The 27,480-nt window shown below is 45.7% G+C and overlaps 1 protein-coding gene across 1 annotated transcript in view; it reads right to left on the reverse strand.

The window, feature by feature from the left end:
- ASTN1 (astrotactin 1) overlaps positions 1–25,221 on the reverse strand; it is a 186,860-nt gene extending 161,639 nt beyond the window's left edge. The window contains exons 1-5 of the mRNA XM_065937170.1: positions 24,834–25,221; positions 22,703–22,849; positions 16,568–16,717; positions 15,061–15,228; positions 5,203–5,287 (exon numbers count right to left, since the gene is read on the reverse strand). Of these exons, the coding sequence (XP_065793242.1) occupies positions 5,203–5,287; positions 15,061–15,228; positions 16,568–16,717; positions 22,703–22,849; positions 24,834–25,221 (938 nt within the window). The remainder of the gene's footprint in view (positions 1–5,202; positions 5,288–15,060; positions 15,229–16,567; positions 16,718–22,702; positions 22,850–24,833) is intronic.
- Between the last annotated feature and the right edge of the window lie 2,259 nt (positions 25,222–27,480).

A 27,480-nucleotide genomic window follows, 5' to 3' on the forward strand; every position in this document is an offset into this window, starting at 1 on the left:
CTGGACCACCAGGGAAGTCCCCAAGATCTAGTCGTTATCTACCTTACCAGCCTCTTCTCCTGTCTCTGTGAACTGCACCAGTGAGCTACACTGAGTTACTTATTTGTCATTCCTGGAAAAATCATGCTTCTTGAGTCTCCATGCCTTGGCATATGCTGTTTTTCTGTTTAGATTTAACTTTGGTACTTGTTAAACAGAACAGTTTAAGATCTAACATCTCCATGAAACCATATTCCAGATTCTGGGATGTCACATAAGGAACCCCTTAAACTGTAGTCCTATTAAACTTTGCTCAAACCTTTATGGTCACTTACCTAGAGCCAGACATCCTGGAATGTGAAGTCAAGTGGGCCTTAGGAAGCATCATTATGAACAAAGCTAGTGGAGATGATGGAATTCCAGGTGAGCTATTTCAAATCCTAAAAGATGATGCTGTGAAGGTGTTGCATTCAATATGCCAGCAAATTTGGAAAACTCAGCAGTGGCCACAAGATTAGAAAAGGTCAGTTTTCATTCCAATCCCAAAGAAAGGCAATGCCAAAGAATGTTCAAACTGCTGCACAATTGCACTCATCTCACATGCTAGCAAAGTAATGCTCAAAATTCTCCAAGCCAGGCTTCAATAGTACGTGAACCATTAATTTCCAGACATTCAAGCTGGAGTTAGAAAAGGCAGAGGAACCAGAGATCAAATTTCCAACATCCGCTGGATCACTGAAAAAGCAAGTGATCCAAAAAGACATCTATTTCTGCTTTATTGACTATGCCAAAGCCTTTGAATGTGTGGATCACAACAAACTGTGGAAAATTCTTCAAGAGATGGGAATACCAGACCACCCGACTTGCCTCTTGAGAAATCTGCATGCAAGTCATGAAGCAACAGTTAGAACTAGACATGGAACAACAGACTAGTTTCAAATAGGGAAAGGAGTCTGTCAAGGCTGTATATTGTCACCTTGCTTATTTAACTTATATGCAGAGTACATCATGAGAAACGCTGGACTGGATAAAGCACAAGCTAGAATCAAGATTTCCAGGAGAAATATCAATAACTTCAGATATGCAGATGACACCACACTTATGGCAGAAAGTGAAAAAGAACTAAAGAGCCTCTTGAAAGTGAAAGATGAGAGTGAAAAAGTTGGCTTAAAACTCAGCATTCAGAAAACTAAGATCATGGCACCTGGTCCCATCACTTCATGGCAGATAGATGGGGAAACAGTGGAAAGAGTGACAGACTTTATTTCCTTGGGCTCCAAAATCACTGCAGGTGGTGACTGTCGCCATGAAATTGAAAGATGCTTACTCCTTGAAAGAAAAGTTATGACTAACTTAGACAGCATATTAAAAAGCAGAGACATTACTTTGCCAACAAAGGTCCAACTAGTCAAGGTTATGGTTTTTCCAGTGGTCATGTATGGATATGAGAGTTGAACTATAAAGAAAGCTGAGCACCAAAGAATTGATGCTTTTGAACTGTGGTGTTGGAGAAGACTCTTGAGAGTCCCTTGGGTAGTAAGGAGATCCAACCAGTCCATCCTAAAGCAAAGCAGTCCTGAATATTCATCAGAAGGACTGATGTTGAAGCTGAAACTCCAATACTTTGGCCACTTGATGCGAAGAGCTGACTCACTTGAAAAGTCCCTGATGCTGGGAAAGACTGAAGGCAGGAGGAGAAGGGGACAACAGAGGATGGTTGGATGGCATCACTGACTCAACGGACAGGAGTTTGAGTAAACTCCGGGAGTTGGTGATGGACAGGGAGGCCTGGCATGCTGCAGTCCTTGGGGTCACAAAGAGTTGGACACAACTGAGTGACTGAGCTGAACTGAACTGAAACCTTTAACTGGTTTTAGAATTCACTGCTATTTCCTTGTTATGTGCCCACCTATTGATCTAGACTATTAGTTCTTCCAGAGCAGAGACAACATCTTCTTCTTATAATTAGCAACCTAGCCTATCCTGGGCCACAATGGGTAACACAGTGAATATTTACTGAAAACATGAATGAGTGAGAGAGTAAATGATGGAATGGCATGGTGAGAAAGTGTGTGTTAATTGCTTCAGCTGTGTCTGGCTCTTTTTGACCCCATGAACTATAGCCTGCCAGTTTCCCATGTCCATTCTCCAGGCAAGAATATTGGAGTGGGTTGCCATTTTCTTCTCTAGAGGATCTTCCTAAACAAGAGATTGAACCCAGGTCTCCTACATTTCAGGCAGATTATTTACTGTCTGAGCCACTAGGGAATCCTGGAGTAGTGAGGGGATTTCTATAAACAAACCAGCTCACTCACACACACACACACACACACACACACACACACACACACACACATCATATCACATACCACACTCACATGAACACATAGATCCACGTAAACTGAAGCCCAATGCAGCGGCTGGATAAAGTTGCAAGTAACTCCTCTGTATCATAGAATCATCCACTGGCTTTTTTTTTTTGTATTAACGTCCTTGATCAATGTTCTTCCTTGTCTGAAAGTCATGACTGCCTCATTGCTACTTTTCCTTTGGTACATTAACCTAGATTTTTCACAAGGGAATTCATCTTAGTTTTCAGTGGCCTAGGATTTGATTGTTTGACTTCAAAAGAATGTTCAGGTATTTTAACGTATGCAGTATAGGAATACTAAGTGAAAAACATCAATTCCCATATATGTGGCTCACCTCCACCTCCTGGAACATTAAATAAAATATTCAGGAAAATCAGGCCTACCATTGATTTTTCCATAATACCCCAATACATGTCATTTGTTAGCAATCTGTCAGGTACTTTTCGATTCAAGTGACAGTTTTCACGTTCAAATCAATTTCGATTAATTTTGTAAGAATAATTTAAAGAAACATGGCATCAGACCCCTGATTTAGATCAAGATGTATGGCGTCTTCTGCTTTTCATTTATCTTGTCATTTTAGGAGGAAAACACAGTCCTTTGTCTGGCACTTCTTTATATACATATAAACTCAGGCTGCTTATCACTCCTGGCTCTATTATTCTCCAGATAGTCACTTTTCCCCCACCTCCTAACAGTTGCTCCATTATTTTATTAGTGTCCAAAATGAGACCTCGTAGACAGTGATGATCAGAGAATAATGGAAATTAGAGATGGAAGTGACAGATTAGGTCTACTTGTCTGTTTCCTGGGGCTAATGTTCCTGTCAGTCTGTAACTTGGGGCTTTAGCCTGTCTTATTTTAAATGACACCATCGTGGGGCCTCCACCATTTCCCTGGAGGCTCTTGTCTACATCCTAAGACTGTCTCTACACACAGCCAGAGGGAATGATGAAGCCTTGTGCAATTACCCAGTGAAGTCAGGCCCATCCTCACATGATCTGTCTACAAGGCAAGGGGCATGGAGGCTTGAGTGATTAGCCCCCAAATCCAATCACTGCAGAGAGCCAGCCCTGATCATTCAGGGCACAAAGTGAAATGATTTTTTGTCATTGTTTACTTCAGCAGCAGGTATGCAGGCTAAGAGATCTCTTTGTTGGTTATTCATCAGCTTTCCCAATATTTTACTCAGTAAGAATCATAGTCAACTGAGATTCTCCACCATCACATAAGCTAAAATCCTGGTGCCCCAGTAACCATGCAAATATGCCAGGGTCAGAGAGCAAGAGGACTGAACTGCCCTTACACATGCACGGTGAATGGCACGCTATTCAAACTCCGCTTGGCATCTATAAGCCAAGCTCTCCCCACCAATCTTTCAGCAGCAGGACACCTCATATGCATTTACCCTTCTCCAAACTCCTTCTTCTACATTTTGCAGCCTGCCTCCCTGATACAATCACCAATTCAGTAGAAACGGAGCCATCCTTCATTTTCGCTAACAGAGAAATTTCATGGCATTCTGACTTCCCCCAAGTTTTCTGACCTGTGACTCAGATTTCCTTTCCTTAACTTCATTCTCTCTTGTCCTTATCGCTCAACTTCAACCCGTTCCAGCACATTTGCCCTCATCGAACGTCTACGGGCATCTATCATGCCTTGACTTAGTCATCAGCTGGCCAAGTTCTCTGAGTGGAGTTCTTCTATCCCTTCATCATAAATCACTCCCCTGGGCTCTTCAATCATTTTTATTGCTCTTCTCCAAACTCTCACCCATTTGTCTCCATATTTATTGCTTTGAGAGTCCAGAACTACATTCAATATTCTAGGTTTGGGCTCATCAGAAACATACAGAGGAGGCAAAGCATCAACCTCAGGGCTAGGAGTCCTCAGTGCTGCTGGAGTATGGGATGGTGGTTTCTTTTCTCCACCTTGTCAGGCTGCAAATACATCTCAACTCTGCAGTCCAAGCAATCACTCCAAGAGGGCTTTTGCCCTGATTTCCAGTTTCCCCTGCCTCACTGACTGCTATTATTTGTTAGCATTTATTGACCCTGGTGTCCCCACACTCTCCTACTGAACACAGTCAAGGCAGAAAATGGGTTCTCAGCACCCCAAACAAAGTATAAAAAGATTTAAAAAGCAACAGAAGATAGACAGTGGTGAGAGAGGCCCAACAGTATGAATGTACTTAATGCCACTGAATTGTACACTTAAGAATGGGGGAAAAAATCATTTTTATGTTACGCATATTTTAACACCATGAAAAATTTTAAAAGGTAAAATAGATTTTAAAACAAAGCAACAGACACAGTAACTATTAATATTTTACCCCAGTTGTCTGTTTTCGGGGGAAAGCAAAGCTCTTACAGAGAGATGCTAATTGGGGATCAAGCAAAACTCCTTTAACTCAATCCTGCATTCCCCGAGTCTTTGCCTTTCACCCTCTCTGACAGTGCTGGTAAAAACAAGCTTCTACTCATGTCAGTCTCACAAAGCTCGTGGAGCTCTGGGGGAACTGTGCTAGAGTCTGTGTGTCTTCACGTGTCTCCAAAAAAATCATCAGCTAAGTCCTGTCTGTGGAATCCTTGTGGTTGACGGCGGTAACAAAAGGAAGCCTGATTCCCAGATCCCAGCTGGAGGCTCTGAACTCAAAAGCGGAGAGAAAGAAGAGATGGACGTCACTGGGATGGTGTAAATATGGGAATGCACGGTGACACATCACCCGTTTGACATTCAGAATAGAACCACCCTTTAGCTCTGTTCCTCTAGACACAATTGCTCCGCATCCTGTCTGCCTGAGGGAGTGGTAATACCCAGGAACTGGCTAATTCGCCATCCCCTCACTTACCCCTGGTTGGTTCCCCATTCATTCCGAATGCAAAGATGCTTGTGTACCGGATCCTTCATGTAACCTTCGTAGCAGAGGCATTCCCCTTAGAAGCAGGGTGAGGAAGAAGGAAGAGAAACACAAAGAAATTGATTGACATGTCTGTGTTGGAGAAAATGTAATGGTCAGATCAAACTCTTAACAGTGGCAGGAATGAGGTCATAAATCTCATCGTGCCATACGTTCCCATCTCCACTGCCCATGCAAGGGAACAGAGCACCAATCATTCATTTTCACTATGTGATGACTTTCACGAGTGAAGCAAACTAACATTTACACTGCACCTGTTACATGGGCTTTGCAGGCACAAAATCCAAGAAGGACTGAGCAAGGGACTTTTTCATCTTTATTTTCTCAGTGGCCAAATACTGGAAGGTACGAATAGATGATACATGTTTAAAGACCACATAAGTGAGTTATTATGTCAAATATTTCTAAGAAACTTGAAAAGTATGTATTACTAGCCATGTTATGTTGATAAGGGAAACTGAGGCTCAGAAAAATTAAGCAATCTGGAGAAAGCTTTTAAATGGCAGAGTTAATATTTGAACCTATGTCTGTCTGGCTACAGACCTTTTTCCCCAACCAGGCTGTGTTGCTAGCCCAAGAACAACTGTTGTATTTAGAGGAGGCCACTTAGAGCTATTATGATTTTATAAGAACTCTAGGTTTTTAAATGAAAATAGCTATAATTTTTTAAAAAACTTTCTGGCTACACCCCAAGGCATGTGAGACCTTAGTTTCCCAACCAGGGATCTAGCTCGTATCCCCTCATTGGAAGGTAGTGTCTTAACTACTGGACATCCAGGGAAGTCCAAGGCTAACTATCTTTGTGTTGATAAATAGAAGGATCACCAATGTTTGTTTATGGTATCACTATGTTTCATTATCATTAGTTACTCCAATAGGGTACCAAGAGGTCCATGGCCTCTCTGGAGTCTCATGCAAAACTGTAGTGTGTTTATGTGCATCTTTTCTCAGCAGCCTTCCATAACATTCATCAGATTTACCAGCCAATCCAAGACCCCCCAAAAGATCAAGAATCATTGCTCTTCTTAGTATGACTTTGAAGAAAATTGTAACTGTTGCCTCCTATTAATAATTCCTTAGGTGATGCTATGCATCCCTAAACTGCTGAGATCAGTTTCACTACAGCACCAGCACTGACTCTTTCACAGGTTGCTTCTTTAACTTGTAGGTAGTGAAAGAACAGGGTGTGACTCCCTAAAACTTGGAAATTGCTATAAAGGTGCCAGACCCTACAGAGACAAGGGGTAAGGTTTCTTTATCTCCTTGGGAAGAGATGCTCTAAAAGGACAGAGATGGAATAATAGCTTTGAGAGCTATTTCCTCTTTTCAAAGATAAAAAGCAATAAAAATGATGTGAAGGGGCCTTACAGTTATGAGGGCAGGGATTGTGTAGGCTCTGAGCAAGAAGTTTTTGTTAAACTCTAAGCACAGACATTCTTGCCAAAATTGCCATATAAGCTACTGCCCATCAGGGTCTCACAAGCAGATAACACTCATCTTCCTCTCCTACACCTACTCAGTCAAGGTGCTCAGGAGTGGAGTGAAAATGAGTAACTTCCCTTGTGAGGGATACAAAGGAAGTGTTAGATCAATGCTTTGTCTCCTGGATGACAAATTTAGGCTTCCACGCGGGCCAGATTCACAACAGGCTCCAATTTCCTGGCTTCCGAGGTGCTGACTTGAACTAGGAATGGTCAGGGAGCTGGGAGTCAAACATAAGAAAGCACAGCTGATGATAAGATTTCTGGTGAAGGCTGTTTCACTGACAGAAGGAAAGAAAATGGACAAGGACGAGAGGAGGGCAAGAAGGGAAGTACCAGGAGCTGGGCTTCATACTGTATCAATTCCAAAGAAAGTATGGACTCTAGACTGCAAGTTACACAAGGGCAGGAACAAGCTAGTTTTTCCTCTTTTTGAATAGACCTTGTATAAATACTGTGTAATGGATAATAATAAACAAATTAATTAATGTGTGCCCTAAATTTATAGATACCACCACCTCTCCCCAAGATGCCAATATCAAGCCAGTTGATGGGTCAAGTATCCAGATATGATTCTCCTTTAAGCAGATCATCTTTTAATTTCCTTGTGGACATTTAGGCATGGATATGATATTACAAAACAGGAAGTAATCTCAAGAGGTTGTCAAACCCATCACTCTGACTCTTAGAAAGTTCTTGGCTGGATGCCTTGCCTAGAATTACAGACTGACAAAAGAGGGAATCCTTCCTCCACACTTGATATCTAGTTACCACGACATGTGTAGAAATAAATGCAGTAACAACCCAGAGTTCAAGCAGAGCTTGATTTTCCTAATGATGGCAATACCTACCATTTGTAGAGCACATTTACCTTCCTCAAATTGCCTTCGTAGTCATTATCCCCTTATGAGGCTTCCATCATTCATTACTATGTGGGGACACATTACTGACGACAAAAGCTTTTTTCCATATAATGTTAAATGCAGCCCCAAATCAGAACAACAGAGAGATGTTTCAAACATATCAGGTTAGAGTTTGAGGGTTTCCAAAATTTGCCTCTTATATCATCCCCATTTTCGGGACTCACCAAACTTCCCTCTTCTGTATTCCTCTTCAAAACCAGTTTGGCCATCTACACTGAAAGGAGTTCAGACTTGATGAGGAAAGTTGCTATGGCAACCAACTGCTAAATCTTGACTTTAAGAGGGGTTTCGTGCAAGCACAGGCTCTAACTGTTAGCTGTGAATTTTAAAGACCCCACAAGGGTGTTGGATGCCCTCCTAAGCTCGAAGTGTTACAGTCTCTGCATCTGCTGCGACAGATGGCAGGGAACACATGACGTGCCGACTCTGTGGTCGTGTTCATAGGAATCCAATGGAGAGACGTGTCTCGGCCACGGAGAAGTGCCCAACCGCGAGGAAGCGTGCCCTGCAGGAGGCACTCGAGGCAGCCTCATTGCCAGAGCGCAGAACCCCCCCCAAGAGATGATCCGTGTAGGACCTGGAGATGCTTACACTTGATCTGTGCTTGACGCCCTGAAGGCAGACACCTCGAGGTACCGTCTGTGATATGCAGTGCCTCCGGTCATTTCCCACTCATCCCACAGACGGAGGGAGGCACCAATCTCACTAAAGGGTTAAAGGAAGACCTTGAAATCAGAGCTCCTCAGACACGACTGGGCTCAACACAAGTTCTTCATGAAGTAAATACAGAGATCAATGCCAAAAAGCCCTGATCCTCTCCAACCTTCAGGTAGCTGCTGACTTTTATTAAAATGAATTGGGTATGCTTCATCCAAAAAGAGAAATCTTTGTAAGACATCTGGGAGGGAATAACATCTAATTGCCTGGTCTCCTCTTCTGGGCAGACATCAGGCTCAGAATCAAACAGCCACACATGACTCTGGGAGGACAGACAGAGGGAAATAAGCCAAAAGTACACCCTGAAGTGAGGTGCTTTAACTGAGCCACAAAAGGAGTCTGGGGTGAGTGGCCAATCCAGCGGGCAGGAACAAAATGGGTGCTGTGGTACCCCGCCAAACTGGGTTCTGAAAACTAGGGAAGACTAGAGAAAGAGTGAGAAAAGTCTTTGTTCAGAGCGAGGAAAGGTGAGGAGGGTTAGAGTGAGTCTGGGAACTAGTCAATGCCCCTCACCAGGTTTTACACACTTCTTCCAGGATGGGACTGGCCTACACAAAGATCTGGGATGGAAGGAATTTCAGTGACCATCTTGGATGGTGATTAAAACTTGATTTAGCTTGGAAGCCCATCCTCCTTGCAGACTCATAAAAGCAACACATATTGAAAAGGGCAATGAAGGTCTGTGGCCAGAAATGATGGGGGCTGTGAAATCCAGCAGGCGTGTGAAGCCTCCACAGCTGCCCATATGGCAGAACAAAGGCCAGGAATGGAGCAGAGAGGGAGAGAGAAGTTGCTGAAGCTAGTCAGTCTGTATTGCCATCAGAAAACCAATCAACCAAGATACAGCTGCCACAAAAACCCTTAGAAAGTACAGGAGAAGTCAACACCTGGCTGGATCCAGGCAGGACACAATTTCAGTAGTTTGCTGTTAGCCCCAGGTGACCAGAGACACACCCAGGGTTACCGACCTGGGAGGATCTGGGAGAGAAAGTCAGCATGCAGTTGCTAGAGGGCTTCCAGGCTAGGAGCTTTAGGTACAGAATGTCCCGCCCAAATAGCATGGTGGGAGAATGGCAAGGGGAGGCTGGAACAGAAAATGGATCCCAAGTTTCTTCTAGCTCTAGGCCTTCTGCAGATTCCTGACCCATCTCTAGGTCTGTGTAGCCACCCTCCATAAACCATGCTGGGACGACGTAAAGAGAGCATAACAATGCTTATTTTTCCTCTGTCCTTTTTCTCCTTCCCCGGTGTGTTATTTTTCTATAGCCGCCATAAAAAAATTACCACAAACTTAGTGGTTTAAAAAAAGAGAAATTTACTATCTTGCAGTTCTGCAGGTCAGAAATCTGATGTGAGTCTCACTGGGCTAAAAACAAGGTGTCCATGAGGCCATGTTCCTTTCTAGAGGCTTGAGGGGAGAATTATTTTCCTTGCCTTTTCGACCTTCTAGAGGATGCCTGCATTCACTGGTTCCTCCACCTCCAAATCCAGCAATGGTTGGTGGAGCCCTTTTCATGTTGTATCACTCTGGCCTCTTCTCCCTCCCTCTTCTACTGTTAAGCACCCTTGTGATTTCATTGGGCCTACTTGATTAATTCTGGATACTCCCCTTATTTTAAGATCAGATGTCCAACAACCTCAATTTCATCTGCAACTTGAATTCATCTTTGCCAGGTAACATAACATTTTAACAGGTTCTTCAGATTAGGAAGTGAACATATTTGGGGGCCCATTACACCACCTGAAGAACTGATGCTTTCAAATTGTGGTGCTGGAGAAGACTCTTTCTTGAGAGTCCTGTGGACAACAGGGAGATCAAACCAGTCAATCCTGAGGGAAATCAACCCTGAATATTCATTGGAAACACTGATGTTGAAGCTGAGGCTCTAATATTTGGTCCACCTGATTCAAAGAGCTGACTCATTGGAAAAGACCCTGATGCTGGGAAAGACTGAGGGCAGGAGGAGAAGGGGATGACAGAGGATGAGATGGTGAGATGGCATCACCGACTCAATGGACATGAGTTTGAGCAAACTCCAGGAGATAGTGAAGGACAGGGAGGCCTGGTGTGCTGCGGTCCATAGGGTCACAAAGAGTTGGACATGACTGAGTGACTAAACAACAATCCACAACACCCACCACACCTGGTGCTCCAAACCTCTGTGCAGGTGATGAGTAAACACACACTTATGTTTGGAACATGTTGGAAGGATGCCGAAGGAGAGCTTCAGGCACTGGGGCGGGGTGCTCCTCTGCAGCGACTGAGCACCAGAGCTTGCATGTGTGTTTGTGTGTGTGAAAAAGTATACACGTGTACTTGCACAGTTCTACCCATCCATATGGGCAGAGCCCTCAGCATGGCTGGGAAAGCACATGTCCCAACACTATGGCATTTCCAAGTGAGCTAGCTGGAGGACTGCAAAAATAACGTGGGCTTGACTTGCAGCCAATTCCCACACTCAGCTCCTTGGAGAAAGCCTCTAGGATGGAGTGTGGGAGGCGATAAAGTTTCTTGCTGATGAGTGTGTGGGATGACCACATCACCCCCTGCGCAGACAGAAGCAGGGCAGGAAGGGGGAGGGTTTCCAACCCCAGCATTGATGGAAATGGAAGTCTCTGCAGCCATCATTTCCCAGTGGCTACCCTGAATGAAGATACTGCACCTTAGTTCTGTTGGGGGTTCTTGTTTTAACCTCCATCCCTGGCTTTCCAGTTGGAATTTCATTAATTGCCACAAATACTGGGAAGCCACTGGCAGGGGAGGGGTTTCCCAAAGGCATTTGCAGTGAGGATTAGCAATGAGACATCCGGAGGGGCTGAAGAGGTGAAGGGAGTTTCACTGTGGGCAAGTAGCTTCTTCAGCTTCCGACTTGGGAAACAGATGGTGGACAGCATGGTGACTGGTGAATAGTGTTACAGCGACAGGTGTGTTGGCTTTGACCTTTACGACCCCACTTCTGTTCTGATTTCATGGTGAATAGAACACCAACTCTGCCTGCGGTAGCCTTGGGACTTCGGGCAAGACATGTACTTCTTAGGGAATTTGAGCACTGACCTAAAGTAAGGAGGGGTTTATCTCTAAGACCAACCAAGCTTAAAACATCAATCCCTCTTTCCACGTGTTATTCAAAGAGCTTCCTGACCTTTAAAACCTCAGGTGAAGCTTCCAAGACCCTTTGGAGGCCACAATTCTCTCAGAAATGTCTTTAACAAGTGAGATGGGCCAGGGTCTCCCCATGCAGGTCAGAGGGGGCCAGAGACTACTCAGTCGCCTGGAGAGGCCCCACCACTGAGATGAGCCCGCTTTTCTCTCCTGAGCACGCTGGCTTTTGGGCATGGCGCACAGCCCATCTGTCTGGTTTGGTGTTTGCCTGACAGCGTGGGAGGAGCAGCAAGTAAGCACAGTCTTAGACATCAGATGTTTAAAATGCTGTGCTTTCTCCTCCATATGGGGGCCTAGAATCTCTGCGATGGGCCCACATAACAACAACTTTTAGACCTAAAAAGGTGAACTTTTGATGCTGCAGTTACCTGTTATTCCCCCAGAGAGCTGCAGCAATGGATTATAACAGAAGTAAGAGCTAGGTCTCTTGGAAGTAACTTCTATGATATCCTTACAGCATGGCACCTGACTGAGATGCATCTGCATGTGTGTGTTTATGTGTGTGTGTGTTGTGTGTGTGTGTGTGTGTGTGTGTGTGTGTGCACACGTGTGTATAGGAGGAGGAAGAAGAGGGGGTTGTGCATGAGGTACAGAGAACTGGAGGAGCTGGCCCTAGACTCCAACAGTGTTTCATTGGGGGTCTTAGATGTCAGTACATCCCCTTCCCTGGTTCTAAGGCATGTTACCATGCCTCTGGTAAGGAGAAAAGGAAAGATAAACCCATCTGAATGCAGAGTTCCAAAGTATAGCAAGGACAGATAAGAAAGCCTTCCTAACTGATCAATGCAAAGAAAGAGAGGAAAACAATAGAATGGGGAAGACTAGAGATCTATTCAAGAGAATTAGAGATACCAAGGGAACATTTCATGCAAAGATGGGCTCAGTAAAGCGCAGAAACAGTATGGACCTAACAGAAGCAGAAGATATTAAGAAGAAATACACAGAAAAAGTATACAAAAAATATCTTAATGACCTGAATAACCATGATGGTGTGATCACTCACCTAGAACCAGAAATCCTGGAGTGCAAAATCAAGTGGGCCTTAGGAAGTATCACTATGAACAAAGCCAGTGGAGGTGATGGAATTCCAGTTGAGCTATTTCAAATCCTGAAAAATGATGCTGTGAAAGTGCTGCACTCAATATGCCAGCAAATTTGGAAAACTCAGCAGCGGCCACAAGATTAGAAAAGGTCAGTTTTCATTCCAATCCCAAAGAAAGGCAATGCCAAAGAATGTTCAAACTACCACACAATTGTACTCATCTCACATGCTAGTAAATTAATGCTCAAAATTCTCCAAGTAAGGCTTCAACAGTATGCGAACTAAGAACTTCCAGATGTTCAAACTGGATTTAGAAAAGGAAGAGGAACCAGAGATCAAATTGCCAACATGCATTGGTAAAGAAAGGGAATTCCAGAAAACCATCTACTTCTGCTTCATTGACTACGCTGAAGCCTTTGACTGTGTGGATCATAACAAACTGGAAAATTCTTAAAGAGATGGGAATACCAGACCACCTTACCTGCCTCCTAAAAAATCTGTACGCAGGTCAAGAAGCAACAGTTAGAATCAGACATGGAACAACAGACTGGTTCCAAATTGAGAGGAGTATATAAAGGTTGCATATTGTCACTCTGCTTATTTAATTTCTATGTAGAGTACATCATGCAAAATGCCAGGCTGGGTGAAGCACAAGCTGGAATCAAGATTGCTGGGAGAAATATCAATAACCTCAGATATGCAGATGATACCACTCTTAAGGCAGAAAGTGAAGAGAAGCTGAAGAGCCTCATGATGAAAGTGAAAGAGGAGAGTGAAAAGGCTGGATTAAAACTCAACATTCAAAAAATGAAGATCATGGCATCCGGTTCCATCCTTTCATGGCAAAGAGATGGGGAAACAATGCAAACAGTGACAGACTATTTTCTTGGGCTCCAAAATCACTGCAGATGGTGATTGTAGGCATTCAATTAAAAGAAGCTTGCTACCTGGAAGAAAAGCTATGACCAACTTAGACAGCATATTAAAAAGCAGAGACATTACTTTGCCAATGTCGGTCCATCTAGTGAAAGTTATGGTGTTTCCAATAGTCATATATGGATGTGAGAGCGGGATCATAAAGAAAGTTCAATGCTGAAGAATTGATGCTTTTGAACTGTGGTGTTGGAGAAGACTCTTAAAAGTCCCTTGGACTGCTCAGAGATCAAACCTGTCAATCATAAAGGAAATCAGTCCTGAATATTCATGGCGGGACTGATGCTGAAACTGAAACTCCAATACTTTGGCCACCTGATGATAAGAACTGACCCATCGGAAAAGACCCTGATGCTGGGAAAGATTGAAGGCAGGATGACAAGGGACGAGAAGGTTGGATGGCATCACAGACTCAATGGATATGAGTTTGAGCAAGCTCTGGGAGTTGGTGATGGACAGGGAGGCCTGGCATGCTGCAGTCCATGGGGTTGCAGAGCACTGGACACAAGCAATTGAACTGAACTGAACTGAACCATGCCTCCGAGAAGGAGCTATCTGTGGTACTGAATCTACTGGAACTAGGTCTTTATAAAGAATACCATAGATGAACTCCTTCTACAATGAAAGTGCAAAGCAACCTGGGATGAAGGTTCCATATTCCTGGTATCTTGGAGTTCAAGAAGCACTGTGAACACCCCAATGTATACTGTGTCTGAATTCAAACCCTCTCTCAGAGCAGTTCCAGCCCCACTGGATAATATAACAGCCTGAAAGATGCCTATACCCTTTGGCCCAGTAATCTCTCTTCTAAGATTTATCTGAAGAACATGACTTCAAATGTGCCCTACATTTATGTGGAAAGATATTCATTTTAGTAGTATTTGTAAAAATTAAAAATTTAATGCACCCTAAATGTCAAATAATACAGGACTATTTAAATGAGCTATGATACAGACATACAATGGAATACCAAATGGTCATTAGAAATTACATTATTGAGGATTATTTAGTGTTTCTAGAAAATTCCCATGATAGAATGTGTGAAAAAAAAATCAAGAAAACTCTACAGGACTTAGTGTGTTTACGAACCTCTAAGAATCAGTCACTGTAAAAGATCTGAAGGGAGGACATTAAAATTTTTAAATGATTTCTCCAGGAGATAGAATTATAGATGAGTATCATTTTCTTCTATACGCTTTTCTAAATTTTCCAAATTTTCTGCAATAAACATGCATAATGATTTCAGCCCCCATAGCTGATATCCCCTGACTGGAGGGAAATGGGCTATGGAGGTCATCCTGAGATATCTGTGGGGATTGTGGCCATAGTCAGGATGCCTCCAAGGCTTCTACCAGAAGATGACCCACATTTCAAGCCAACATGCTCAGGGGCCCAACCTCATGCTGCCAATCTGCACAGCCTTGGCTCCCAGTGATAATGGGTCAATCAGAGGGGTGGCCTGGATTTTCAGGGGTGGTTGCAAGAGGCATGAACTCTGACAGTTACCCGCTGCCCGATGCTCCCGCCTACCAGTTTCGGGGTCGCATTGGTGTTCACAGGGGTCCAGGAGCCGCCGGGCACAGAGGTCCATGGCCCAGGGCCCACTGGAGTTCTGCTGAGAGAAGAGAACCACTTGGGCAGGGTTCAGCCAGTCACTGGCATCCAACTGGCTCCCCTCCAGCAAGATGAAGCGGCTCCCTGCAGGGGGAGAGAGAGGAGATGTGCTTGTGTGTGCACACAACATCCACCACCCACCCCTCGACACACATACACATGCATCACAGAAGACAGAGTAAGGGATGCTCTGCAGATCAGCCCCAACCCAAGGTCATTACCCTACTAATCCCGGCCCACAGTGAGCCACAGAGCAAGGAGTCGGCAGACAGACGCTCGGCCACCTCTTGGACCTCCTGCCATATCATCCCTTGCTGACTCGCCCCATCCCATCTCTACCAGGGTGGACCCAAGGGATAGAGGGACAGAGCAGCTCTGTGATGGCTGTGGCATGGCTCCATCAGACCCAGCCACAGGCGCTGGCACTCATCCAAGGAACAGGGACCTGCTGCCTGTCTTCAGTTGCCATGAAATAGCAGGCTCTCTAACCCCCCGGACAGTCCCCACCTGTTTTCAGCCTGAACAGCAACTGAGAGAACAGACATTAACAAGTCAATTAGGTGCTCTGGGCTTTACTAATTCAGGGACTCTCCAAACCTATATTATTCCTTCATTATATTGGGGTTCCCCTGGGTGAAAGTAAATTATTGCTTCAGCTTGCTAGGCTCATAGTAAGTTACTGCAATTAGGAATTTCTCACCAGGCATACCAATTGGAAACATGACTGATACTTCAACACTCGACTATTTCACTTAGCTTTTCCCCATTCAAAGGCTAAGACAATCTTGGTGGCTATGTACCTATAGCCAGTAAGCTCTGCATTTATCCACCAAGTGAAGTGAAGTCGCTCAGTTGTGTCTGACTCTTTGTGATCCCTTGGACTGTAGCCTACCAGGTTCCTCTGTCCATAGGATTTTCCAGGTGAGAATACTGGAGTGAGCTGTCATTTTCTTCTCCAGTGTATCTTCCCGACCCAGGGATAGAACCCAGGTCTCCTGCATTGCAGGCAGATGCTTTACTGTCTGAGATAGGTGCTTATTGAAAAGCAAACAGAAATGGGCACAGAGAGGAGAGAGTGATCTGCTCATTTTTTTTTAAACATGCTTTCTGATTCCATCAGAAATGGACATGAACTTGGGCAAACTCCAGGAGATGGTGAGGGACAGGGAGGCCTGGCGTGCTGTAGTCCATGAGGCCACAAAGAGTCAGACACAACTGGGCGACTGAACAACACAACAATCTGATTTCATCAGTGGACAATCTAATTTTGTCCTATGTCTTTCTTATCTGGGTTCATTTTTTTTTTCTCACTAATAGTAATAGGTCACAGTGCACCCTGGCTTGTCTGAACCTTCCGTGCCCACCCTGAAGCCTTCCTCTCTGGGTGGGGGAGGAGGAACAGAATCCTCAGAGGTGGGCTTACCATCAGCGATGAGGTGCTCCGGGACGTGCAGGGTGATTCTGACCACGAGCGGGCAGCTGACATGCGAGGAGCACACGAGGCCGATCACGCAGCTGGTGACGCTGATCAATGTCAAGGTCGTCTTGTTCACAGGACTTCGGGGAGAGCCCACTGAAAACAAGACGAAAGCAAAGCATTTGGTGGCAAGCATCTTGGCAGTGAAGGGCCTTTTGCTGCCCGACCTGGCAAACAGGAGAGGGGGCGTGCACACACAGCCCAGGTGGGAGATGTGTCTAAGTCCACGAGCTCAGTGACCTTCACCTTCAGGGAACGCCGTGGCATCGCCTGGAGTCAGAGGGGACTGGGCCACAGGTGGTCGTCAGGGTCAACAACGGTCAGATGTGTGCGAGTTCCCGTGCACACCTCCTGAGACAGGGTCACAAGGGAACTCATAAAGGAGGGCACACCCTCGACTTGGCTGGCTGGCGGGGCTCTAACCTCTTGCTCAAGGGTGGTGGCAAGGCTTTCACCCAAGGCTGGAAGTCCGTGCACTTTCCATGGTTTTCCACAGAGGGTGCTCTCACAAACCAGTTCCTCTACTCCTGGAGCTCAAACCACCTCCCACCCCTAGCCAGGCGACCTAGGGCCTGGAAGGAGGAAAGCAAGGAACTGGCTCTTGTCACACCTGAAGGCTCTCCCCAGTCCTGCAGTCCTTGGGGTTCGGTTATAAATGGAGGCTTAGAGATAAAATAAGAAAGCTGAGGGATAAGAAACATGTCCAGGTAGGCAGGGACAGGGCTCAGAAGGGAGGTTTTGGGGGTGTGTTTTCTGTTTGGGCGTTAACAAGAGGGACCCTTCATAGATGTGGGAACTTAAGAGAGCAAGGCAAGCTGCCAATAAAATGTGTGGATCCTATGGAGCTATGGTCTGTGTAAGTATTTATTACTGATTGCAATAAAAGGCATCTATTTTGGTCGGCAATGTGCTCAGTGTTTTTACATACATGATGTTAAACATTTGCTTCCTGACGATGTCTATGAGTCTGAACAGAAACTGCCCACTTTACAGATAAGGGAAATAAGGCTCAAAGGGATCAACTTTACAGTGACAGTGAGCACTCATGCAGTGTGATTATGTGTCAGACACCAGTGTCCAGGGTCTTCCATGGGTCACATCATTTATCAGTGATGCAGCCTAATGAGGCAGCGCCCATAGAAATCCTGCACAGAGACGCCACAGGGCCAGCCCAGAGTCAGGCAGCTACCAAGGAGGGAAGCCAGAATCAGCACACAGGTCCAGCAAGCCTACGACCCCCAGACAATTCACTCTTCACTTGCTGGGCCCAGTGAGGGCTTTGGAACCACTGTTCTCAGGAACACAGGGAAAGATTTGGTCTATGGATGCACACATCTTTTACGGGAGCAGGTTCCCTGAGTGGTTGTGTTGGTAATAGCTGGGAAGGAGAGATTCCAGAATTGCAGGTGGCCTCTGGATCCCCTGTCCCTTGCTATCTGGAGATATTCTATTCATGTGAGTATCCTTCAACATGGAGCCTGTTTCCCACGCTTACACACTCTACCTCCAGCCCACACCAGGCCCGAGCAGCAGATAGACCCACTACCAGAATGGTCCTCAGGCACTCAAATGCAATACCCAGAACTGGGCTCTCCGCCTTCCCTCCAGTCCTGCCCACGCCCACTGCCCAATGAATGGCACTGCCATCTCCTTGGTTTCCAAGTTCAAAAACCCCATCATGTCTAACTTCCTTCTCTCATAAGCCACATCCCCCCTGTCACCAGGGTCATGAGATCTTTTTCCCATTCTGCGTCTGAAATTTCCCTTACCCCACCCTCTGCCTCCCTACCTGTGCCGCTCATCTCACCTGCAGAGTGGTCATGGCCTTCCACCCAGTCTCCCTGGTCAACACGCCACCCTCCCCTACTCTCATCTAGCCTCCACGCTGCCCTGGACGGATGGCTCACGAAGCTGAGTACACCAGGGACTTGGCGCTTTAAAAACCTCCCATGATTCCAATTGAAGTGTCCGGCCCAAGTCCTTCAGTCGAGGCGGTGGACTTTCTCCTGATCTCCCAGCCTTGCCTCTGAAGCAAACCACAGGCTTGCCCCGGAAGCTTGATTCTAGTAAACCGCTCACTGCGCTCTGACTAGACAATTATAGTTTATGTCCCTGTGACTTTGCACATATCATTTCCTCCTCCACAGAATGCCATTTTGTCACCTTGTCAGCCTATTCTTCAGGTCTCAGCTCAAACAATATCTCCCTGTAAACACTTCCCTGAAACCTTGGAGAAGAGTTTCTCACTCATTCCTTGCTCTCCCTCCAGCCCCCCTGCACCCTGCTGTTACAGCCCTTCTCACACAGGGCTCTCACCGTTCACAGGCACCTGCCACTGCTCTCCTGTGACAGCAACCACTTGCTACACAGCCTCTTGTCTCTCTGGTCCTTCTGCAGCATCAACCCATCACCCAGCATCTCTACCGGACTTCACAATTTCCAGGGGTTCCCGTTGACCTACAGTGCTGGTGGCGGTTTAGTCGCTAAGTCGTGTCCGACTCTTACCACCCCATGGACAGTAGCCTACCAGGCTCCTCTGTCCATGGTATTCTCCAGGCAAGAATACTGGAGTGGATTGCCATTGCCTTCTCCAGAGGCTCTCCCCAACCCAGAAATCGAACCCAGGTCTCCTGAATTGTAGGCAGATTCTTTACCAACTGAGCTACAAGGTTTAAATGCATCTGACCTACAGAACCAAGTGCAAACCCAGTAAATGGTTTGCATGGTCCTCTGGCAGCTAGCCTGTTACCCACCCACATCCCTCGTCTCCTGGTGTGCCTGTTTATTCAAATCCTGGATTACAGCTGCCACACGGAACTCCTTTTCCTTGCTTGAAAATGCCACGTTCTTTTGTGCTTTCAAGGCTTTGTATGTGCTCTTTCCCTCTCCTGAAATGCCCTTCCCCTAGATTTTTCTCTTTCAAGAAATTCTATACATTGTATACAAACCAAGGCTAGTTATTTTCTCCTTTTTTGTCTCCTTTTGCTGCCAGGTAGAATTAACTGTTCTCTCTTCTGAGTACTCATTTTACTTTATTTATATTATTAAATTAAGCCTTATCACTGTGCCATGTTTTCACATTTCTACTACCGATCACAAAGCCTGACCCATGGCGTGTGGGTTATAAAATTCCCTGCTGGCCTGATTGATGTATCCAGTTCAATTCAACAAACACTGGCGAGCATCTATTACAGGCAAAATCCCTCACTAGGCACTTTGGAAAAATAAATTAGACATGCCCATCCGTAAGAAGCTTACAGTCTAGTTAATCACAACAAACAGTTGATTCACTAGGAGAGCTTGGTATTTTAAAAGGAATAGTTTTATGCTGCAAAGAAACTCATTCTAACTCATTACTATAGATTTTCCTAAGCAGTGTTTTATTAAAGCAGAAACCCACCCTGCTTTGCGGTGGCCTAGGGTTGATGGGCCTAGGTCAACTCTCTGCTGTATAGAAATATGTAATGACGGTCAAAGGTCCATGTTCTCACCTTAGGAATACTGGGACATCAGAGATTAGGTGGCCCAGAGCCCCACTATCTCTAGAGGAAAGTGGTGGGAAGAACTTTTGTACTGAGAGCCACAGAGCCCGCAGAAACCAGAACTAGGGAATTCACAGGGCTTCCTTCAGTCTCTGGGAAGAATTTCTCAGTATGTCAGGAACTTGAGTGGAGGTGGGAGAGAGCCAAAAGATAGGCGTTTACTGGGGGGCATTGGTTGATTATTGTTTGGGGGAAAGGTCATTGATTATAACACAAGGTGATGTCAAATACCCTCCAATATATCTCAAGGGACCCCTGTCTAAAATTACTCAAGATGAAATGCTGTAGAAACCTCAAGGTTCCACAGTGGAGAGTTCTAACAACAACAGAGGAGAAATCTCATAATGCCGTGTCAGTCACCACAAGAGCACATTTTAATATAACTTAGCCCTGTGCATGAGGTATTGCTCACCCATTTAACATGGAAACAGAGGCTCTGAGAAGTTGTTGTCCTTATCCAATATCACACAGCAAGTACATGGTGAAGCTGATTGGTGCCTGAACACAGACCTCCCTCAGCGATGATGACGGTGAGACCTCAAGGTCAAAGGCAGTGGCAGCCACAGCCATGCCTGAAGCCACTGAACATCGGCGTGGAGAGGCGTGGACTGTGGCTGCATGGTGCACAACTCTATCAATGCTGAGAATGAATGAACCAAGCCGGATCCCGCCAGGAAAAGTGAGGGGACTTGGACTATGGGGCTCCTGTGATTCTGCTGGGTGGATGATTAAAGGCCAAAAACCATTACACAGGTTTTTCAGGCCACGTGGTTCCTCAACTATCCCACCCCATAAGCCCTGTCTGTCCCACTCAATCTCAGGATGGCTGGGTAAGCACGGGTACATATATTGTCTATTTTTCACATAACACACTTTATCAACTTTATTTCCTATGTCTAAACAGTAAAATATGACTCCTGAGGCTTCCAGAAGGAATTGAGAGTCTTCTGACCAAGAAACAGCCTTTCAAACAACCTGGAAACCTGTTTGAGAGTGCCATTATCTGGGAGAGATGATTCTCTGAAGTCTTCCACTCTAGGCTCTTCCTTCCTCCTTAGGAGGGAACGTCAATCTTCCTGCAGAAACTGACTTTAGTCCCTAGAGCCCCCACCTAGACCCAGCACCTCTGCAGCTCCTTGCCTTCCCCTCCCCACCGCCCCTCCCTCCCCACTTCGCCCCTCCAGCCTTCCTACCTCTACTGCGCCTTCGGCTCCGTGAGGGGTCAGTGTAAAAAGTCAGTTGGGGATCATTTTCTGCTTCCGTGCTAGAATCCCCTTCAGGGTTCAGGAAGGCGGAACCAGCTGTAGTAAAAAGACAAGAGCAAAGAAAATGTCTTCAGTTTTGTCTTCATGACACAAATCACTGGGCAAGCTCAAGGGAAAAACGAGAGCAGGGTGACTGACAGTCTGGGAGGAGGAGCCATGGAGACTAGAGCTTCCCGATACACAGATGTGTTGGAGAAGCGGATCTTTATGTGATGGCCATCCCTGGGGCCCTTCCTCCACCAAGTCCATCCTCCTACCGAGGAGGGCCACCTGCCAGAGAAGGACGGCATGGATGGCAGGTGGACAAGGGGAAAAGGGAAACTGTCTTCATTACACATCATGACTCTGGTGGATAGAGACTGGAATCATGTCTTAAGGGGCACATTTTGATATGTTTTAATATTTATATTTTTTCTGGCTCTAGGTTTTAATATATATTCAACATGAAAAAAGAGAGAAAAAGGACAAAAGACCCCAAAATGCATAAAAGGAACAACCTTGATGTCCTCTAAACTGGAGAAAGACTCTGTGAACATTTGATGAATGCACCCTGTCTTTCTTCTCATATGGAAGCAGATAAAGGTTTTTCAACAATTCCTCTTAAAAATGGCATTCTGCTGTACCTTCTATTTTATAACCTCAGTTTTGCCCCATTGAATAGATGGTGGGCTACTTTCCATATTAACAGATATAGATCTACAGTATCATCTTAAGTCACTGGATGGGAGACAGATGTACAGGTAGTTAAGCAATTCCCCACTGATGGACACTTAAGCTATTTCCAATTTTTCGCTCTTTTAAACAATGTTGTGATGAAAAGTATTTTACACACATCTTTGCGCACTTGTCCAGTTATTTACTAAGCATAAATTCTCACCAAAGAAATTACTTGGTCAAAAGAATTGGATGTATTTACATTTTTGGTAAGTAGCGCTCTACAGGCCCGCAGAAGTACTGCTCAGAGATTTCCCTGGTGGCCCAGTAGTTAAGCATCCACCCGGCAGGTCTGGGGAGAGGGGGTTCGGTCTCTGGTCAGGGAGCTGGGACCCCACAAACCGTGGGGAGACCAGGTCTGTGTGCCAACAGTGAGGATCCTGCATGCTGCAACTGGGACCTGACATAGCCAAATACATATTAAAAAAGAAAAAAAAAAGAAATACTGCCCAAATACAGTCACTCTAGTCATGCCTGAGAGCGTGTCAAGGATATTAATGGCCCTGCCTTCCGTGATATTAAGGGAGCCACCTTTAAGCCCTCATATAAGACATGGATACCTCTTGCTTTGTTGTTGATCCTCTTTCTCTGGCTACTCGAGGTGTGAGAGAGCAGAGTGGCCTGCTGGTGGTTGGAGTCCACAGGGCTGGTGGCGATGATGTTATCTTTATACTTGTTCATCAGCGAGAGCTTGGCATTGTCGCTTCCTACATAAGGAAAGGTCAAGGCGGAAACTTGAAGAGAAAAAGTGGAAAGAAAATGAGAGCAAGGAAATCTGCATGAACCAGGTAGATGGGGTTTCAGAGAAATTGAAATGGGAAAGCTTTAAAGTGAGAGGCTGGAAGAGACTGAAATACTTCTCTTTGATTTCTAGGGGATGACAGAGTTATAAGAGAAGGCGTGAAGAAAGGAAATACAATTCAACCACTTCTGTATTGACAGGGTCACCATGGGTGGCCGTTTGGTGACAGAGAGACTGCAGATTTCTTTCCTTTGGTCAGCACAGGGTTTGACAAAAATTTGAATTTCAGCGCATTCAGACAGAACTTGCCCCCTCTCTCTCATCCCAGTCCTCACCGTTCCCTGTTGCCTGACAGCCGGCTCTCTCACATCTTCGTGCTATCTGCCTGTTCCCTGAGCCTCTAGTCACATGGCTACTCGGTGGGCTTAGCGCTATGGTAGGTGCTATGAAAAGTAAGAGGTATTAAAGATATGTCCCCCTACTCTCCAGGAATTTCTGACTTTAAATCTTATTAAGTCATTCCTAGTCTTAGGGAATTGTCTCTAGATACGCAGGATGGAAACCTCCATGATGCGATGTCACTCTTTTCAAGCCCCAGTGAAAGTCCATACATCGTAAGCAAGATTCATTTCAAAAAATGTCTTCTTCAAAGATAATTGGGCAGTTCCTTGAAGGATCATTGTCTTGGGATTTTATCTACAGATAGTTGTTATTTATAGAAGTATGAGAGAGAGGCTATAAATGAAAAGTACAGTCCTTTCCTCTCTGCATTTTATCAACCTTGGTCTTGTTCAGCCACATTAGGTCCAAGACTCTTCTATACTCAGTGTTTCATAGATATACAAAGTGTCTAAGGTCAAACGGTTTGCTTGCATTCCTTCATTTTCTTTGAAGAAGTACATCTCTTGTAAAGACCACAGACGTTATAGGCAAGGCAGAACAATTTTCCCAGGCCAAAGTCTCAGGAGTTATAGAGAAGAACAGTTACCTCTGTCCCCTCCATGTCAATGGAAAATTAAGTTGCCCATGCAAACATATTACATACAAAAATGTCATATACATCTTTCTTGCTATCTCTTATTTCCCTGAGGATTGCTCATTACATATGAAAAAGCCTTTAACCCACTCTCCTGTTGGATATAAAAGTACCTCTGCTTCCTAACCTAGATGTCCATCAACAGATGAATGGATAAAGAAGATGTGGTACATATGCACAAAGGAATATTATTCAGTTATAAAAAAGAACAAATCTGGGTCACTTCTAGTGAGATGAATGAACTTAGAACCCAGAGTGAAGTAAGTCAGAAAGAGAGAAACAAACATCATATATTAACGCATATTTATGGAATCTAGAAAAATGGTACTGATGAACCTATTTGCAGGGGAGTAAAGGAGACACAGATACAGAGAACAAACTTGTGGACCTGGTGGGAGAAGGAGAGAGTGTGATGAATGGAGAGAGTAGCGTTGACATATGTACACTACCATGTGAAAAACAGATAGCTGGTGAGAAGTTATTATATAACACAGGGAGAGCCTGGTGCTCTGTGACTACCTGGAGCGATGGGATGGGGGCAGGGGCGGGAGGCTCAAGAGGGAGGCGATAAATGTGTAATTATGGCTGATTTGCCTTGTTACATGGAAGAAACCAACGCAACACAGTAAAGCAATTCTCTTTCGATTAAAAAATAAATTTAAAAAAGTTTTTTCAAAGTATCTCTGTTTTCAGTGCCAAGTGGAAACGGAGAGGGATCCAATTTATCCTTGTTCTGATTTTCTATATTAGAAGACAGCTCCCATCATTGCAGGAGAAAGCTTACTCCTCGTGCCCACTTGGGAAAGGGCCCTGGCACATCTCAATATGTATGTATGACAACCAACCATGAAAGCAGAGAACAGCTGTTCCCTAGCGCCCCCTAAAGCCACGAGATGAGAACGGAGTCGCCCACCTGGCGTGAGGTCCATTCCCGCCTTCTCGTTGCAGCCCTGCAGGGAGTCCAGGGTGCGGGTGACCTGGCTGGCGAAGTCCTCCCCTCCGTTCATGCACTCCCGCTGCAGGTGGTGGCGCAGGTCGGTGATGTCGTACTCGTAGCCGTCCAGGATGGGCGTCTCCCGGATGCTCAGGGTGCCGCTGGAGTTGTGGCCCTGCACACGGGCGTTGCGCAGACTCTCCCGCCCATGCCCGCCGATGAGCACGGAAGGAATGTAGTGAATCTCGTTGGCCGCCTCGGCGCTGGCACTCTTCTGGGGCTGGGGGACCCGGCGGCGCTTGCACCAGCGCCGGCGAGTGTACAGGATCATCACCAGGCACAAGATAGACAGCAGCAGTGCGATCATGCCACCCTGGGAAGGACAGCAGAGGAACAGGGAAGACAGGTGAGCGCCTCCCACCAAGAGGCGTCCACCCCTCCCGCTGTCACCATCCGTCACTCACCCATTCATTCATTCATTCACGGAGGTGCAGTAAGTGCTTATAGCAAGCTTCACTCAGCAGCACCGGGACAAGTCTGCTGTGATCGGTGTTCAAGGTGAAAGAAAAATGCAACTGGGGTAATCACGCATCATTTCAAGTGATCCACGGTTGCTTCTGGCTTAGCACACAATTTAAAGAAGAAAGAAGTCTTTGTGATTGTGTGTGTGTGTCTATGTGTGTGATTTCAGCTGCTGAAATAAGGGAGAAGGTTTGTTAAGGCAGATCTGCTGCATGTAAAGCTGGTTTCAGGCCAATTTTTGGCAGTGGAATGGCAACTAGTTTCTTCCTCTTTCACATCTTAAAATCAATCACGTACAGATTCTAACTCTGGATCCACCAATGGTCAACAAGTCCTATAAATCCGAAGCCTCAGACTCCTCATCGGTATAGTGGAGAAGGTACCACTTACCCTCGCAGGGTGGTTTAAGGAATGTTAGGTAACTATGGAGTATCTAATGGATATGGAGTATCTAATGTACCTAATGGAATGTTAGGTAACTATGCAGAGTATCTAATGGAGTGTACCACACGGCATCAAGGATGTCAGCCCAAGCTTAAATGTCTCCCAAGTGTCCAAGCAGGAGAAAACCAGTGACCTAACCAAAGAGAAGTTTACATCCATCAGAAACTTACAACCAAGTGTGCAGAGAAATCTCATCATTCAAACGTGACTTTGGGGGTTACTGCTGCCTTAGGAGACAGCTTTCTCCCACTCCACAGTCTTGAGTGATGCTTTTATTCTTGCTCTCGCTCAAGAGAAGGGACTGAGACCCACCTCCTGGAGTCAGACGGGCAGAGGAGTTTCCTTTTGAACCTTCTGGTGCTCCAAGGCCATCCTCCGAGGCCATCACTTAAAAACCTGAACATCATTCAGTTTTCTGTCAGAGATGAGGATGTAGTGCTTGGTGAGACTGAACTCTCTCGCCTTGACATGCGCTCGGGGCAGGATTTGGAGGGAAGCTCTTGCAAGCCCATCACTGCACAGCACTCAGTGGGCATAAATCTTCCCGTGCACAATCTGTATTCACTCCCTTTATTTTGGTCAATATCCCTCTGAACCTATTTCATTTGGTGGGGGTGTGCCAAATGGTTCTGCTCTCAACCTTGGGCTTCAATCACTGCCGCCCCATCGTATAGGCTAGAGATGAAAACCCTCTATTAATTCCCAGGGACCCACCCACACAAAGCTGGGTCAAGATGATTCCCTCGAATGTATTAGAGGGGGCCTTTTCTAGTCTCATAATAATTATGTCTTGGATTTATAAAGTTCCTCTCCCTGTAAATAATCCCATTTATCCTCCCTCTTTCCCCCACCATTACTGTGAGTAAAAGAGCATGTGTACACATGCATACACACACATACACAATGTTGTTGCTTTCACACAGGCAGCTCAGAGGAGCTGACCAGAAGCAACCATCAGCTCCCAAATGACAGGTCATGTCAGGTGGGTTTTGGGGGACATGCACTGGCCTCTAGGTCTTCGAATTTTTCTTTTATCTGCATAACCCTTTCTCCTGGTGTGATCTCTCAAGCAAACACAGAGAAAGCAGGAATATTAAGCTGCTCAGGTTAGAGAGGGCTTCCCTCATAGCTCAGTTGGTAAAGAATCCGCCTGCAATGCAGGAGACCCCGGTTCGATTCCTGGGTCTGGAAGATCCACTGGAGAAGGGATAGGCTACCCACTCCAGTGTTCTTGGGCTTCCCTTGTGGCTTAGCTGCTAAAGAATACACCTGCAGTGCAGGAGACCTGGGTTTGACCCCTGGGTTGGGAAGATCCCCTGGAGAAGGGAAAGGCTACCCACTCCAGTATTCTGGCCTGGAGAATTCCAAGGACTGTATAGTCCACGGGGTTGCAGAGTTGGACATGACTGAGCGACTTTCACTTTCAGGTCCCAGTGGGAGGCCAGAGCCACATGTACTAGGTCCTGGCTAAGCACCGACCCTGGTCCCTCCTGGCGGCCCTGCAGACGTGTGCAGAGAGCCCCTGGGGCATCTCACTGGGTGTTCTCAGGGGAAGGAAGTTCTGCACCTATCTGCTGAGCATGAGTGTTTGAGTCCAATCCAACGGGTTTTCAGCAGACCCTTGATCTCAGAGTCAGACCCACTATCCTTTCCTTCACCC

Source organism: Muntiacus reevesi, chromosome 5 (genome assembly GCF_963930625.1).
Source record: "Muntiacus reevesi chromosome 5, mMunRee1.1, whole genome shotgun sequence".
Taxonomy (NCBI): Eukaryota; Metazoa; Chordata; class Mammalia; order Artiodactyla; family Cervidae; genus Muntiacus; species Muntiacus reevesi.